Source organism: Belonocnema kinseyi, chromosome 8, assembly GCF_010883055.1.
Source record: "Belonocnema kinseyi isolate 2016_QV_RU_SX_M_011 chromosome 8, B_treatae_v1, whole genome shotgun sequence".
NCBI lineage: Eukaryota > Metazoa > Arthropoda > Insecta > Hymenoptera > Cynipidae > Belonocnema > Belonocnema kinseyi.
The window spans coordinates 127,575,119-127,589,971 of record NC_046664.1 but is presented as its reverse complement, the minus strand read 5'-3'; the positions used below and the strand labels follow the sequence as shown (position 1 = coordinate 127,589,971).

The window sequence follows — 14,853 nt, the reverse complement described above, 5'->3', positions numbered from 1 at the left end:
CTATCTAAGGATGGTACTATAGAACGCCACCTCAAGGTAGGCCTAGTGGCGCCATCTCTTGGTCAGGCCGGAAACTTATCAATCCACCCTCGTATGTAAAGTGGACACTGAAGTTGGCAAGGAATACGCCTAACTATATTGTCAGAAGGGAGACAGGAAGAACGAGTTTAGGGATTATTACGGGGAATTGGAGGAGAGGATAAGAGACTCAAGGTTTAAGGAGAACTATGTGTGGTTCATGCCAAGGGAGAAAGCGCGATATTTGTGGGAGAAAGGAGAGCAAGGAAGTCAGGAAGTGAGGATGAGATACGGATGCACGGAGGATTATAATAGGTTCTGGGTTTCTAGAGAGAAGAGGTTGTGTGAATTGTGCGGGAAGGGGGATGCAGAAGTGGAGCACCGGTTGGCGGAGTGTGAAGAGGTAGAAAGGACTAGGATAAGTATGGGGTACTTTTGTATGAAAGAGGGAACGAAATGGCAGTAGCATGGGTGAAGGGGGTGTTGGGTACGATGGAGAAGAAGAGAAGAAACAGGAAGTGAGAAGGAAATATTGTAAATAGGAAAGGAAGTAGGTGTAAGAAAATTGTAAATATTTTAAAGATTAGATAAGTATAGTAGTTTAAGTATTAGCGTGCGAGGCTAAGCGAGAAAGGCTAGGCTATAAAAGCAAGCGGTCTAGAGATAATGTGTGGATGGATGTTAGTTTTTAAGGGGTAGCCGTAAGAAAATTTTGTAAAAAATGGAAGTTTAAGCAAGTCAATTTTTTAAGGCCAGCAGTCCGAAAAATAAACATTGATCTATTTACTCATAGAATTGGGAGAATCTCCAGAATCCATCCCCTCTACTTACGAATACATTTTCTTGCTCCGCGTTCAGCGAGTTAGATGAGCTTTGGAATCACACTGACACAGAACGGAAAGATTCGAAAGTGGTGGGGCTGGATTTATCGGGCCGTCCGCATGCGTTGAAATAGGCTATTCACGCCTTACTTTGCAGCTTAATAAAAGCATATTAATTTAGTTTCAGGATTAGATTCTGCCATGTCCATGAAACGGATTTTTAAACTTGAAAAACTGCGGAGAAAATATAGTATCGAAATTACAAATTATATTCAAATATTGTATTCTGAACACAGAATTTTTGTTTATGATTATCTTCTATAATGTATGAATTAAAAACTAAACATTTTTCGTTACCTGTATATTTGAATTTGATCATTCGAAAACAATATCTAATTCTAAAATATCCTCCAAAGTTCGGTTTACAATATTTTGTTTCAATCAATAATTTCTTAATAATTTTTAATACTTTAGTAGAATGTAGCAATGCAATCGATTTTATAAGCTCCATATTGTGTTATGTCAAAAGTAGCTTTTTGATTTCTGCTAAATAACTTAATAAATTGCATCGAAACGTATGTCGTGCGATGTTTATTATGTATTATTTATAATTTCATTGTGTTAGTTTGAGTCAGTGAACATGACATATTCTGACTCTTGTCTGAGCCGATAGGTCCCAATAAAATTTATGTTAGGACCCTTTCTTGAAGAACAAAGCTCATTTTTAATTAATTCATTTTTTTAATTGAAATTTTATGTTTCTTCTAAAAACGATGAGTTGCGCGCTGCGCTTCGTGCCAAGTTCTGACGCTTTGAGCTGGTTTTCGTACATTCAAGGCGAGCATTTAGACTACATTTTTTCAAATGTAAATATGTTAACTTAAATCGTAAACTTTTATTTAAACCTCTAACGAACTACAGTCATAAATTTAAACTAAAATTGTTTTTCAGTTGTGTGCGTTCACATGAAAAGGGCCCTTTTACCTGGTATGGTGTTGCTTATAGGGTTATATAGTCAGATAAATTACAGGTTTTTAAGCCCTACTGGGGTTTTAAGTCCTAGGGGGCTTAAGTCCTAGTGGACCCACATTAATTCACCAAACTATAGATACATTTTTCACGTGTTACTGCACCTTTACGTTATTGTAACTTCTTTTTGGATGATCCGATTGGACTTTTATTATAGTTTTTTAAACTATAGTTCAAAAAAATTCTATTTCAAAAAATAACTTTTTTATACTCTCTGAAATCATGTAGAATAAAAAGTGGACCGGAAATGTTGTTTTGGTCAAATTTAAAGTTTTACGCTCATTATGAACGAAATAAAAGGTGTGACATGAAATATATAACGTAATTTATATATTTCTGCACAGATAATCATCTCAAAACAGTTAAATATAATTTCAAGGCACATTAGAACTGAAAGTATTCGTGCTCGAGTGCTGCGGAATTTTAACGTGGTACCCTCGAGGGTCCAATTGGGTCATCCTCAAAGAAGTTACACTAACGTGGAGGCAGGATGTGTCGACTCCCATGGGCACGTGTGAACGCATATACTTTTGTAGTTATCGACCTCCTGTTAGACGGCTCTACTGTAGTAGCAAAAGTGGGGACAATATTTTCTTAAAATATCTTCGAGCCGCCATTCTAATGTTTGTTGAGATTATTTCTTCGTCAACAAACGTCAAGTTTAGCAAAGTTTTGAAAAGTTGTGTCCCGGTGTATGAAGTGAAATCAGGAAATTCAAAAACGAACAAAGCTTAAGTAAATAGAAATGTTTGTGCTGTGTCAGGATGTCACTGATTTAATTTCTCTATTTACGATTAGCATTAAATTAAATGTCATATTTTTTGACACTTGTCACTTTGGCTTTTTTCACGTTAGCAGTATCGTTATCAGAATTCATTTTTTTAGACTCATAATTATCATGTTCACTACTGCAATCACTATCAACTATGGATGAATAACTTTTTGGAATTATTGTAATACATATTTAAAAAATTCCCTTCCCTCCATCGGCCATAACTTTAACTTTATGATGTCCAATTATATTTCATGCTTTTATTGCAGCTTCAACTAATTCACTAGCATCAGCTCATATCACTGGTTGCCTTTCTTTAAATTGTGGATGAACTTGTTCCAAATTCAAGCATGCTACTTTTATACGCATTTTCTAAAGTTTTTACTCTTTCACTTATATCATAAATACTATATAATTGCTAGGTACAGATTTTCTATCATACTGTGAACAAAGTAGAGTTGTGAAACAATTCATTTGCCTTAGTGACATATTATGGTCGACAAAATAATCGTCTAAACGATTTTCAGAAAAAGAAGTTTGCTTTTCATGATTTTTTCGCCATTTAGTACAATTCGCATTTTCTTTCCTTTGGCATTACTAAAATGAAGTTAGACGTTTTTAAGTGCTCGTACTTTACCTGCCAATATTTTTTACTGGTATTCTTACGTAAAACATGAATTAGAATTTGTTCCTGCTGCTTTTCGGGGAGTCCGTCAATTAAATCGATCATATATTTTCTTATAATCATCTTTTCGTCCGTAGCATCCGTAGGTTGCGAATTTTCTGGTATATTCACTTTCGTTCAAATTTTACTCTTTACTTTTTAATTTTACTCTTAATGCTATTATTTTTATTAATTTGCATTGGTGTTTTTTTATGCCCACTATCACTATCTAATCCACCAAAATTTTCAAATTATTTTAACACGGCAATGATAAGCCATGCACGTGTTAATTAATGAAAAACAACTTTATAACTGATAACACAATGCAATTTGACTACAGCTTGGGTATGGTATGAACATAAGACGTAGTTACATCAATTGACTGAATCGATGTAAAATAACAGAAAAATATACGGCACGGAATTCGAAAAACTATTTTTATATGAATGTAGGCGTTATAGGAAACGATACATATAAGGCGACGCAAACATAACAAAGTGGGATTAACTCAAATGTTTGTTTATAAATACATTTGTGTCAGTATGTGTGTATATTTTCATATGCATATAAGTATATAATTTTAAAAGTTCAAAATTATCTAAAGTTTAAAAAGATAAGCAATTTATAGTAATGTTATATTAATCAATTTAAATGTATGACATATATGTATAATAATTATTAAATTGACTTTATTTTTCATGTTTATTGTTTTTCTTGTTTTTTGTTTTACATTTGCAAAGCACAGATACCTTCCTTTATAGAGTTATGTATATGTATACACGGTTAAAGTAGAGGAGAAACCATTTTAGTATAATATTTCAAGTTTTTGGAAATAAAAATATTTAAAATGCTCTAAAAAATTTAAAATAGCAAATAAAAATCTAAACTCAAGTGATTTAGGTTCCTCATTAATCGCCTTGCGGAGCACCGTAAATTATGAATAATTGAAAAAAGTACATCTCAATATCATTTAAATTACCGAATTTATGAAATTTCAAAAAAAAAAAACCAATGTTTTGAATTTTGCATATCTCCTTTCAAATTTATTTTAGGGTTTTTTACACTGAAGAGAATGGATACTACAATCTTCATAAAAATTTCAAACAATAGATCAAATTCTTTAGATGATTTGACAAGAAAATGCTTACTTGCGAAAAAGAAAACAACCGCTACTCTGTTGCAGATAAGCCGGTCTGCTTACGTACAACACTTAAACCTATTTTACGGTTCACGACTAATTAATGTACAATCCTTTCCCTGATTTTTTTTAGTCTATTTTGTTAATCCACTGAATGTATTAATAAATTCATAACAACTTTAATTTTTTTCCAGGCTGTAATAAAACAGTTTTCCGTGAAGGATTGTACTTTTAGTTATGTGAAAAATAATTTTATTTATTTGTCATGATTAGATGGATACATGTCAAGATCCAGTAAAGAGCCAGTCGTCTTACCTACGGCTCCTCGTGCTGCTCGCGAACCTGGATTTAATGAAGAAAATATTCCTACCCATCCTCCATTTGTGGCTTACGTTTCAAATTTACCTTATGACATTGCTGAAGAAGATTTGGCAGATTTTTTTGAAGGAATGAATGTAAGTATTTAGAATATTTAAAAGCACTAAATATTTCGAATGAACGTATTAGAAAACAAAAGAAAACAGTCAATCGTCATGACTGCCGATAAAAGTGCACACCACCATCGGCGTTAACAAAAATGTAACTCTAATTTTTTAGGTTTTTATTTTATTTTATTTTTTTGTAACAATAGTGATTAGCGTTACTGTGGGCAATAATTGTGAGTAGCATTTTTATTAACACTGATTCTGGTTTTTGTTTTTGTTAGAAGGCATGTCGATTTACTTCGCTTTCAGTAGGAGCAATTGATTAAATTTTAACTGTGGTAAATAATTTAAGCGACTTCATTGTTTCAGATATCCAGTATGCGCCTTCCTAAAGAGCTCAATAAACTCCGGGGATACGGCTATGTAGAATTTGAAGATCGACAGAGTTTAATTGATGCTCTGGCCATGACAGATGCGGTATGTTCTTCAATTTTATCTAGATATTTTTCTGGTTTCATTAATGTGTAATATATTGGAAAAATTATTAAGAAAGTAGTCTTTCCTGTTAATTGTATAATGTGACAAGAGAAGTATGAAAAAATGTCTATTTTGAAACTATGCGTATGTGAAACTATTTCAATAATTTAAAAAGCACCAGAAAATCGTATGACTCTTAAAGAAATATTATAATCCTTTAATCTCCTTCAGAAATATCCTAAACGCCTTACAGTTATCAGATGCTTGACGATACTGTCTAACATGCATCTTATAATTATCAGTAAAAGGAGATATTTCGCGTGAATCCAACCAATTCTATGGACAACTTAACTCGAATTTTTTTCATTTTTATAGGGAGATCGGAGTGGAATGTTACATGTCAATTTTTCACTTAAATACCTGCCGTCTATTGTGAAATATTAAAATGTAATTTGGGAGGGTCGGGACACTTTAAATATTTATCCTTTTTTTCTAAATAATTGTGTATGTTATCATTATATCCCAGGGGGCCATTCACAAAATTTGTGATACATTTTGCAGGAACTTTACCCCATCCCCTGCGTTATACTTTTTCGATTGCATTTAACATTAAGAATGATACTCTGAAAGATCCCCCCCCCCCATTAAATTATCACGTATTTTGTGAATGATCCCTGAAGGAACTAACATACCGGGTTACAAAATATTTATTTAAAAGGATTCGTCATTTTTGGACGAAATCTAGGGCTTCGAAATTAAGATGAGGTTGTCTCCTGAACATCGAAATAACCATATAATTATACCAATAATGATTTCATTATTTTCAAAAGTAAATAAAATTTGATTGTGACAATCCTCTGGAACTATGTATGTATAGTTTTCAGATTTCCAACATACATTTTTAGCTCATTAGCAATGGTAAATTAACCTTTTCAAAGGACGCATATTCTTCGCTTATCATCGAAGCATGATCATATTCATTAGTCTTTACACAAAGAAAACATAGAAAGTGAGGGTCCAAAGTATTTGATAATGATAAAATGCTCTAATTTTATAAATAATTGCATATATCAAAAAAATCTAGAGGATTTTTTAAATTCTAATGCTTGATTAGGACTGTGGTCGATGGAATGATAGGATCCTTTCAATTTCGGGAATCGATTTAGCAATTGGAATCAATTGAAATCAATTTACTGCTCCCTGCAGGGTAGGTTCTGGAATCAAATTTCAATTCCCCAACTAAGGGATTAAATCGAGCTTTTTCGATAAAGGTCATCTTCAATTTTGACTTCCAGTCAGGCGGTCGAATGTGCAAGTTAGTATTGTAATTTCAACTATTTTGCTAATATTTTCGTAAAAGCTAACTTTTGCTATACAAGTGTATTTGAAAAATATTGTTTATTTTTTAAGAACTATTTCATGACATAATAAAATGATAGTAATTATTATTCATTACGAAGATAACAGAAAAATAAAGCTTTGTCCCATGTATTTGGTACATTGTTTTCTCCTCCGCACTCAATGAAGTGAAGTTAGCTAGCGATGAAGCAAAAATTCCTAATTAGCTGCACGCTGATTCTCAACTTAGGACGAGTCACGGATGTTATTCCATTATAAGCGCGGATAGCACTTAGGTGTATGATCGTCTGCGATGTACGACCAGGTTGTCTATTCGCTGCGTTTAACTAATGTCGAGCGGGGGGTGCGATGCCGATGAGGATTGTGTAAGCTCGATGACCTGGTGCATCGAGTAGCTACGTTCAAACTTGACAGTATGAAACCTGAAGTGGTTTTCTGTAGTTTTCATTTTCCCTGGCCAAACGTCCTGGCAAATACAAGTATTTCTATTATAGTCGCATGCCGCCGCGGGTTGACACTGGATGAGATTAACTTCACCTTAGTAAAGAAAATTTTTTACAGATTCATACGCAGTAAAGTAATTGTATTTTCGATGTACTCTATGTAGGGTTCGGTACCTAATATACCTTCGGTAAATTGCTTAAGCTTGTACGCAATTTATATAGGTAATTTACGTAGAATCCTACAAATTCACAAGAAGAATGTGTGTTTATTTAGTGCTGAGATAAGCTGCAAAAACTAAATTTTGTGTCCGACATTTTTGGCCAAAAACATGTAGCAATGCTACTTTCAGGTGACTGATATGAGAAATTCGGAAACTATTAATGACATCAAATTCTCCTTTGAGAAGGAATTTACTGCTTATTTAGTTCTAATATATGATGCAAAAACTAATTTTTGTGCCCGTAATATTGTTTAAAAAAATTTAGTAATGCTGACTTCAGGTGTCTAGTATATGAAACTCGAAAACCAATAGTGGTAACAAATTCTCCTACGCGTAGGAATTTAATGCTAATTAAGTGATCGGATTTATGCTATGAAAAAAAATCCGGGCATTTTTTTACCAAAAACGTGTAGTAATGCTGGATTCAGGTGACAATAGCATATGAAACGCGGAAACTATTAGTGGTATTAAATTCTTATTTGTGCAGGAACTCAGTGCTAATTAAGTTCTGGCTTCAGGTGACTCTGGTATGTGAAACTTGGAAACTATTAGTGGCACAAAATTCTCTTTCGTGCAGAAATTTAGTTCTTATTTAGTGCTGGTATGTGCCGCAATAACTAAATTACGTGCCTGCTAATTTTGGTCAAAACCATGTAATAATACTGGCTTCAGGATACGAATATATGAAACTCGGAAACTATTAGTGGCATAAAATTCTCTTTTTTGCAGGAATAGTCATTAAGTACCTATTTAGTGCTAATATATTCCGCAAAAACTCAATTGTGTGCATTGTAATTTTTGTCAAAATCAAAATTACTAAAAGAATTAGTTTTTGCGGCATTTATTAGCACTTAATAAGCACTAAGTTCCGGACACAGAGGAGAATTTGATAACAACATTTATTTTTGCAGCATATGTTAGCACTCAAGAAGCGCTAAATAACAGCACAGAGGAGAATAATACTAATAGTTTCCTCGTTTCACATACCAGAGTCACCTGAAGCCAGCATTACTACAGGTTTTCGTTAAAAAAATGCCCGCATTTTGTGCATGGCACAAATCCAGAGCACTTAATTAGCACTAAATTCCTGCGGAAAGGGGAATTTTAAATCTCTAATAGTTTCCGAGTTTCACATGCCAGAGTTCTGGCTTCATTTGAAGCTAGCATTATTACATGTTATTGCCATAATTACGGAGGATAAAATTTTTTCTGCAGCATAAATAAGCACTCAATTATGGCATAGTGCCCATGTCCATATGAAAATGTTGTAATTCCAGCTTCTGGGATCTTGATTTGGATTGTAGATGTGACTGATATTTTCGATATACTCTAGGGCAGTGCTTCCGTCCGATTAAAAATGTGTTTATAGACTGATGCTCTAATTCTGATCCTGAGACATCCGATTCCATTCTGATCAAAAACAAAGTCGTTCCAACTATAATCAATTAATGATCAGGTTTCTAGATCTGAAGGTTTAGTATGGGGGGGGGGGAGTGCTATCAGCTGTGTAAAGCAGCTGACCTCTGTATCACCCATAGCTTTTTTTTACCAGCGGCGTTTAGTTTCGTAGTCGCGAAGTTATGGCGCTTTAGCAATTAACAGAAAAAGAAAGGTGTTCCTAACTGCGTGGTTAGGCTTTCCAATATTCTTGCTGTTGAGTTCAGGTTATTCGTCTTATTATGATGGATATAAAGGGACGTTCTTGATTTTTTCAAGTCGGATTTTCAAAAAAGTGTTAAACTTTTTTAATTTTCGAGATAATCACGAAATTGTTATTTAAAAAAAAAGACAATCATTATATTTTTCCGTTCCCCTCGCTCTAACTGCTTCAATAATAGGAATGTCGGGATGAAATTTTTCGGGAACATGCATATAACTGTTCCGAAAATGACAGTAATGATGAAATTTTGAAATGTATCTAGCGGAGGCGAATTCGTTCTGAAATTTCGATCTACGATGGGGCGGCCTTTTCAAATGTATATTATTTTTATGAATTAGCCCGTCTATAATTGAATTTATTACTTCATTGTAAATTAGTGTCTTATACAAATTTCTTTATTTAAAATTATTTTTGTTTAAAATAAAATAATGAATGCAGTGTAGCAGCGGCATGCAAGCGCACATTCAAAAAACTTTTTTGGGTGCGTGCTTGCATGTATATGTGACCGTCCGCGAAAAAAGGGACCTAACGCGCGGTAGCTTCATTTTACAGGATGAGAGATGGAAGAGGCTCTCCAACACAGGAACTCCATAAGTGGGTCTCACGTTGCAGTTTAATAACAATTCGAATTTTTTAAATATAGGAATAATATTTTTATTATTATTTATTAAAATCCTGTTCCTATTTCTCCATTTAACTAACTTTGTCCTGTTCTATCGTCCACCTATCCACGTTGATCCTGTTTACACTCACTTTGGTCAGTAAAATTCTATATTTCTTAATCGCTATATTTTTATTTAATATGGCTTATTTACAAATTAAACATTGAAAAAATTATGAAAATTTCCAATTACTTTATAATGGTAAACAATATATTTTGAGATGAATACCGATGCAGTAAAATGTGTAGAGTAAAACAAATTGTAATTGAATTTCTTAAAGTATATTTGCAACTTTAATATTAAAACAAGTAAAACTCTATTCTCTAAGATGACTGAAATTCGTAAATGATGAAAGAGATAAATTTATACAAAAACTTCATCTTATTAAAGAAGATCTACTTCACACCATATAGGGTTTCGGCCCCCTCCCCTTTCCCGCTCACGTGATAAATCGTGATATTTAAATAATTTAGTGTTTGAATTTAAATAATAATCACGTCGATCCTTTTATATTATCCACCTATCAACATTAATTATTTTTTTCCCTCTTTTGTGATCCTCTTCTTGAGTTCCTACGCTTTCATTTGAGTCTGTTTACTTTCCATCTACGTCGATCCTTCTCGATAATTTTGTAAATATCAAAGACGGCCTCATTTTTTCAATTCCTATGTTTTTATGTCGAATTCTATAATTTTTGACCTACCAACCATAATGTTTTTCTATCTGCTTTATTATACGCAATCGCCTATATCTTTTTTAATCTCTCGTTTTTATCCAAGTTTATCGTTTGTGTATTTACTACATTTCTAACGATTTGATCCAATTCTGGATAAAATTCGACACCTTGGAATTTAGTAAGTACAAAAAAGTTATTGAAGTTTAACATCTAAAGAAGAGATAAAGCTAGAAGTGAATATATTAATTCTTTATACATACTAACCTTAATGAGAAAGTATTTGCTTTATGTGAAAATTTTTTTATGATATTACGCAAGATACATACGAAAAAATATTAAGATGTAGAAAAAGATCTATACATTTTTAAGGCCATTTTTTAACGATACACATAGTTTATATTTTAGACGTGAAAAACGCGATTAAAAATAAAAAATACCCTTTTTCGGTCAAACTATTCTAGACTCGAAAAAAAGTTACCACGCTAAATTTTTCACCCCAAAATGTCTAAAAAAAATGGTATGCTATTTCTGTATAAGAAAAAAAGTTTTTGTTTTATTCATGAACAATAACATTAAACATAAAATTTTAGAAAAAGACACAAGATACAACAAAATGTTTAATAATCTAATTTTTAACCTAAAATAGATTTATAAATTTTCTTTTGATCGTGGTAGAAAGTTACCGTAAACGCGCATTGCTTAGAGGAACTCTAAAATGTTTGTATCATCAATAATTATAGAAAAAATAGGTCCGAGTTCTCTAAGTTTATTGAAAAGTTCTTCGCTAAAGTTTTTTCCTGGAAATTTCATCATCAGTGCTTTTGCCTTTGTTCTTCTAACAGCTAATTATTTGGCGATTTCTGAATCTGGGAAAATGTCTGCGCAGAAAGGAGATAAAACGTCCATCAACACAAGGGTAAATGATTTACTGCCAGAGGACCTGTTAGTTTCCCTTCTGCTGTCTTAACCAATTTATCCAATCTCAGCCCTGGTTTATCATCTATTTTCTTATGATTTAGCTACATTTTGGACATATTTTTCTGATTTCGAGTTGCCAGATTTGCTTTTTGATTTACATTTTTTTTAAAAACCTCCGAATTCGTCACGCCAAGCGTTGCAGAATGGCTTATAATGGTTTTTTGTCTGCTTCTTGCTTGCATTTATTTCAGTTTTTTTAAAACTGAAAACCGGTTTTTGCTTGGAGATTTTCTCGATTTTTTTTTAACGGAGTCTCCTCATCTTCACCGACGTCTGTCCAAGTTGAACACCCTGCAGATCTTTTGCGTAAATTCAAATGCTTGTTTTTAGAACTAGTGTCCTGCATAAAAGCTTCATTATATATTGCTTCTTCAGAAGAACTATCTTGATTATGCCGAGATAAAGTTTCATCTACAATAAGTTCATCTTCAGAAATGGAATTTTGCACTTTATTTTCATCCCCCTTCTCTTCTTCGAATTTTTCAGATTTTTTTTCTACGCATAAAATAAAAATATTTCTATTCTAAATGGAAAAATGATAGGATTAGCTAATTAATTAATTGATTAATTTACTGATCACGTTGAGACATAACCTTACTTTTATATCTTTTCACTCCTATAATGAGAGAGAATCAAAATAATTTGTGTAAACTCCAATCTCTGCCTGGTGGTATGAGAGCACTACGTTATATGAAAGTACCTTGATCTCCTACTAATAAAAATGCTTCTTTGTCTGTCGAAACTCATTATTCTACTTCTCGCATTGGACGCATCATCTTAACTTTTCATTGCTAACGTGTAGCCTCTTTCATCTCTCGCTTTAAGTGTATCCATTGCCTCTTGTACTTTCTATCTTTAAGCTTGCCAGCCCTTTTCTTATCCTCAGTTAACAATTTAACAGTTTATTGTTTTTTTAGGATTAAGCATTTTATCCTTTCCCCTAAGCTTCCTTTTTATAACTTACCACAACCTTTCAGCTAATGTTTTTAATTCCTTCTACCTCTCTTACATGGCATGCTTTTTCTTTCCTCCTCTCTACTTCAGTATTTTTGTTCCACTCTTCCTTATTACAACATTTTACCCTCTCGATTACTTTTTGCTATTCTCCTTCCATCTTTCTCTCCAAATGTTTTTCTCCCCTTTTCCACTTTCTCGTTCATTTAGAATCAATTTCTTTCCTTCGAAATACTTCTGTAGTATTTTCATCATATTTCGCTTAACCTTTTATTCTTTAGCTACACCAAAAAAAAGTGTGACTATCTTAGTTCAATCTTACCTTGGACGAATACGCTTCGCATAAATTAGAACTCTTTAGGTAAAAAAGTGGAACTGGATCTCTTCATTTCATTTTTTATTTTATTGACTTGAGTATAGAACTGACGCTATAGCAATGCCGAACTACATTCATTAAGAAAGTACTGGCAGAGAGCAGTTCTTTATGAAGAACTCGCAACATTCATAAGCGGAATAAAACAGCGAGCAGCTGCGATTCTAAAAATGCGAAAACGGAGCAGCTACATGTATGAAATGCTCACATGAAAGTATCAAAGGGCGCTAGGTGGGGAAAAGTGAAACCCGACCCGTTCAATGTTTTCATACGCGAACGCTCGGCGTCTAAACAGCAGTGCGTCGATATAGAAATACTCGCTACGCTTCGCTCTGTTCGACTCGGCTAGTTCGAATAACGAAGAACAGCGAGAATTGAACGAATCTGTAACGCAGGAGCTTCGCATGAGCAGTGCGCTGAGTTTAGGCGCCGGAGAATATGTGCTGGGAAAAATTAAACACTAATTATTTAAATATCAAATTTCGGTTGCTCTCAAATTTAAACGGCGCACGTCAATAATTAAAGTAACAAACATCGTGCATACAATAAAGTGCGAAAGTTAATGATGATAAACGGTAAAAGTTCATTACCAGTATCAGTAAGTGATCAGTTGCAAACATAGATTATACTAACTATATACTTCCAGCATAAACAAAATTGATTGGTGTTACTTTTTAATTGGTATATTGTTATAAAATTCGCTTTGCGTTCAAATATATAAATATGTGCGTCTAAATTTTTTGAATGTAAAATTCATTAATTTTTAAAAATAACAATTTTGAGTTTGCACATTTGATCCGCTGGATTCATTTTTATAGCAAAATGTTACTTTCATGGTAAATATCCATTTAATTGTATCGAACCATCATAAAAACGTGTTATAAACGTGCCTTAAACCAAAATTATTGTCATAAAAAAAATCAATTTAATTCATTTTTACTGCCAGCATGCCATATCGGCAGGGCCTGACGGCGTAATGAGCAACGTGTGCACCCGCAAATGTCCGAAGGATTGCTGACATGGCCTGATGGTCTATCTGCAGAGCCTGTCGGCATTGTGCAGTCAGTGTGCAGGAAAATGGCTATTTGAAACAATAAACGAGTATATGAAAGGCCAATACAATGTGTCGATTCTTTCGAAAGTTATCGTGCTAACTTCCAAAAATCTACAGACCCACGAACGAAAGCACTAACACAGGCAGACTCAGTCGTATAAAAACCTGTTTTTCGGAATTAGGGGGGCTTAAAATGTGGATATTTGCAAAAAAAGGGGTGGGGCGAATTTCAAACGAATATAATACCCTCTCTAATGAGAATAATGTAAAAAGAGAGAAGAAAAAACGGGCCGACACATAGAGTGAGGTTATAGTAATAAATGTTCTCTCCACAATTTCGTTCTTCTATAAATTCTCCTTTCACGATGGAGTAATCCTTTTAATACAATTAAAAAAGGAAAGAACAAAACACGTGCAACGGGTCGCGGGCCCGCAATTTGTACAACAGTCTCCCGAACCGGCCGGCAGAGGCTTGGAAGGCCCGGGTTCATTTAGAATCCAATCACGTGACAGAAGACTGAATAAAAGCACGCAGTTTGAAATATTATCATCATAAAATTATTACGCTATTGCACATTCTTCCTGGGGTTCATGAAATTTTTAGTGATATTCAATTGCCTACAGTGTGTCCCATATTTATAGGGCCACCCTATTTTTTAAGGATAATTTTTTTTCTATTGGAACAAACTGCACCAAATTTTTTGAGTGAATAAATGAGTCGAGTTAACGATTTTTCCTAAAATATAGAACTCGAAATTCCATTCGTTCATTTATTTGGGCATTTTTTCGAAAAAATCGGTGTCCCAAATTATTAGGGCCACTAAAAAAAAAAATTCAATTTTTCCGAAAGAATTCAATTTATTCAACAAAATACGTACATATAAAAAGATTTTATTCACAAAATTAGTAATTAATAGTATTTATGTCATTTTTGAATACCATTTTCATTCGGTTTACCATCGATTTATTCAGATTTTCGAGACTTTTCGCGGTGACGTTCCATGCTGATTTGATCGCTTCCCTCAGTTCTGCGACCGTTGTGTACTGCTTTCCGTTGTCATACACATCGCGTACCATCATGCCCCAAACATTTTCCATTGGGTTAAGGTCTGGAGAGATCGCTGGCTAC

At 33.6% G+C, this 14,853-nt stretch overlaps 1 protein-coding gene across 5 annotated transcripts in view; it reads left to right on the top strand.

The window, feature by feature from the left end:
* LOC117177653 (eukaryotic translation initiation factor 4B-like) overlaps positions 1-14,853 on the top strand; it is a 334,613-nt gene that overhangs the window by 91,291 nt on the left and 228,469 nt on the right. For all 5 annotated transcript variants that reach the window (XM_033368454.1, XM_033368458.1, XM_033368455.1 and 2 more), the window contains exons 3-4: positions 4,716-4,897; positions 5,237-5,344. In XM_033368454.1, coding sequence (XP_033224345.1) covers positions 4,716-4,897; positions 5,237-5,344 — 290 coding nt within the window. The remainder of the gene's footprint in view (positions 1-4,715; positions 4,898-5,236; positions 5,345-14,853) is intronic.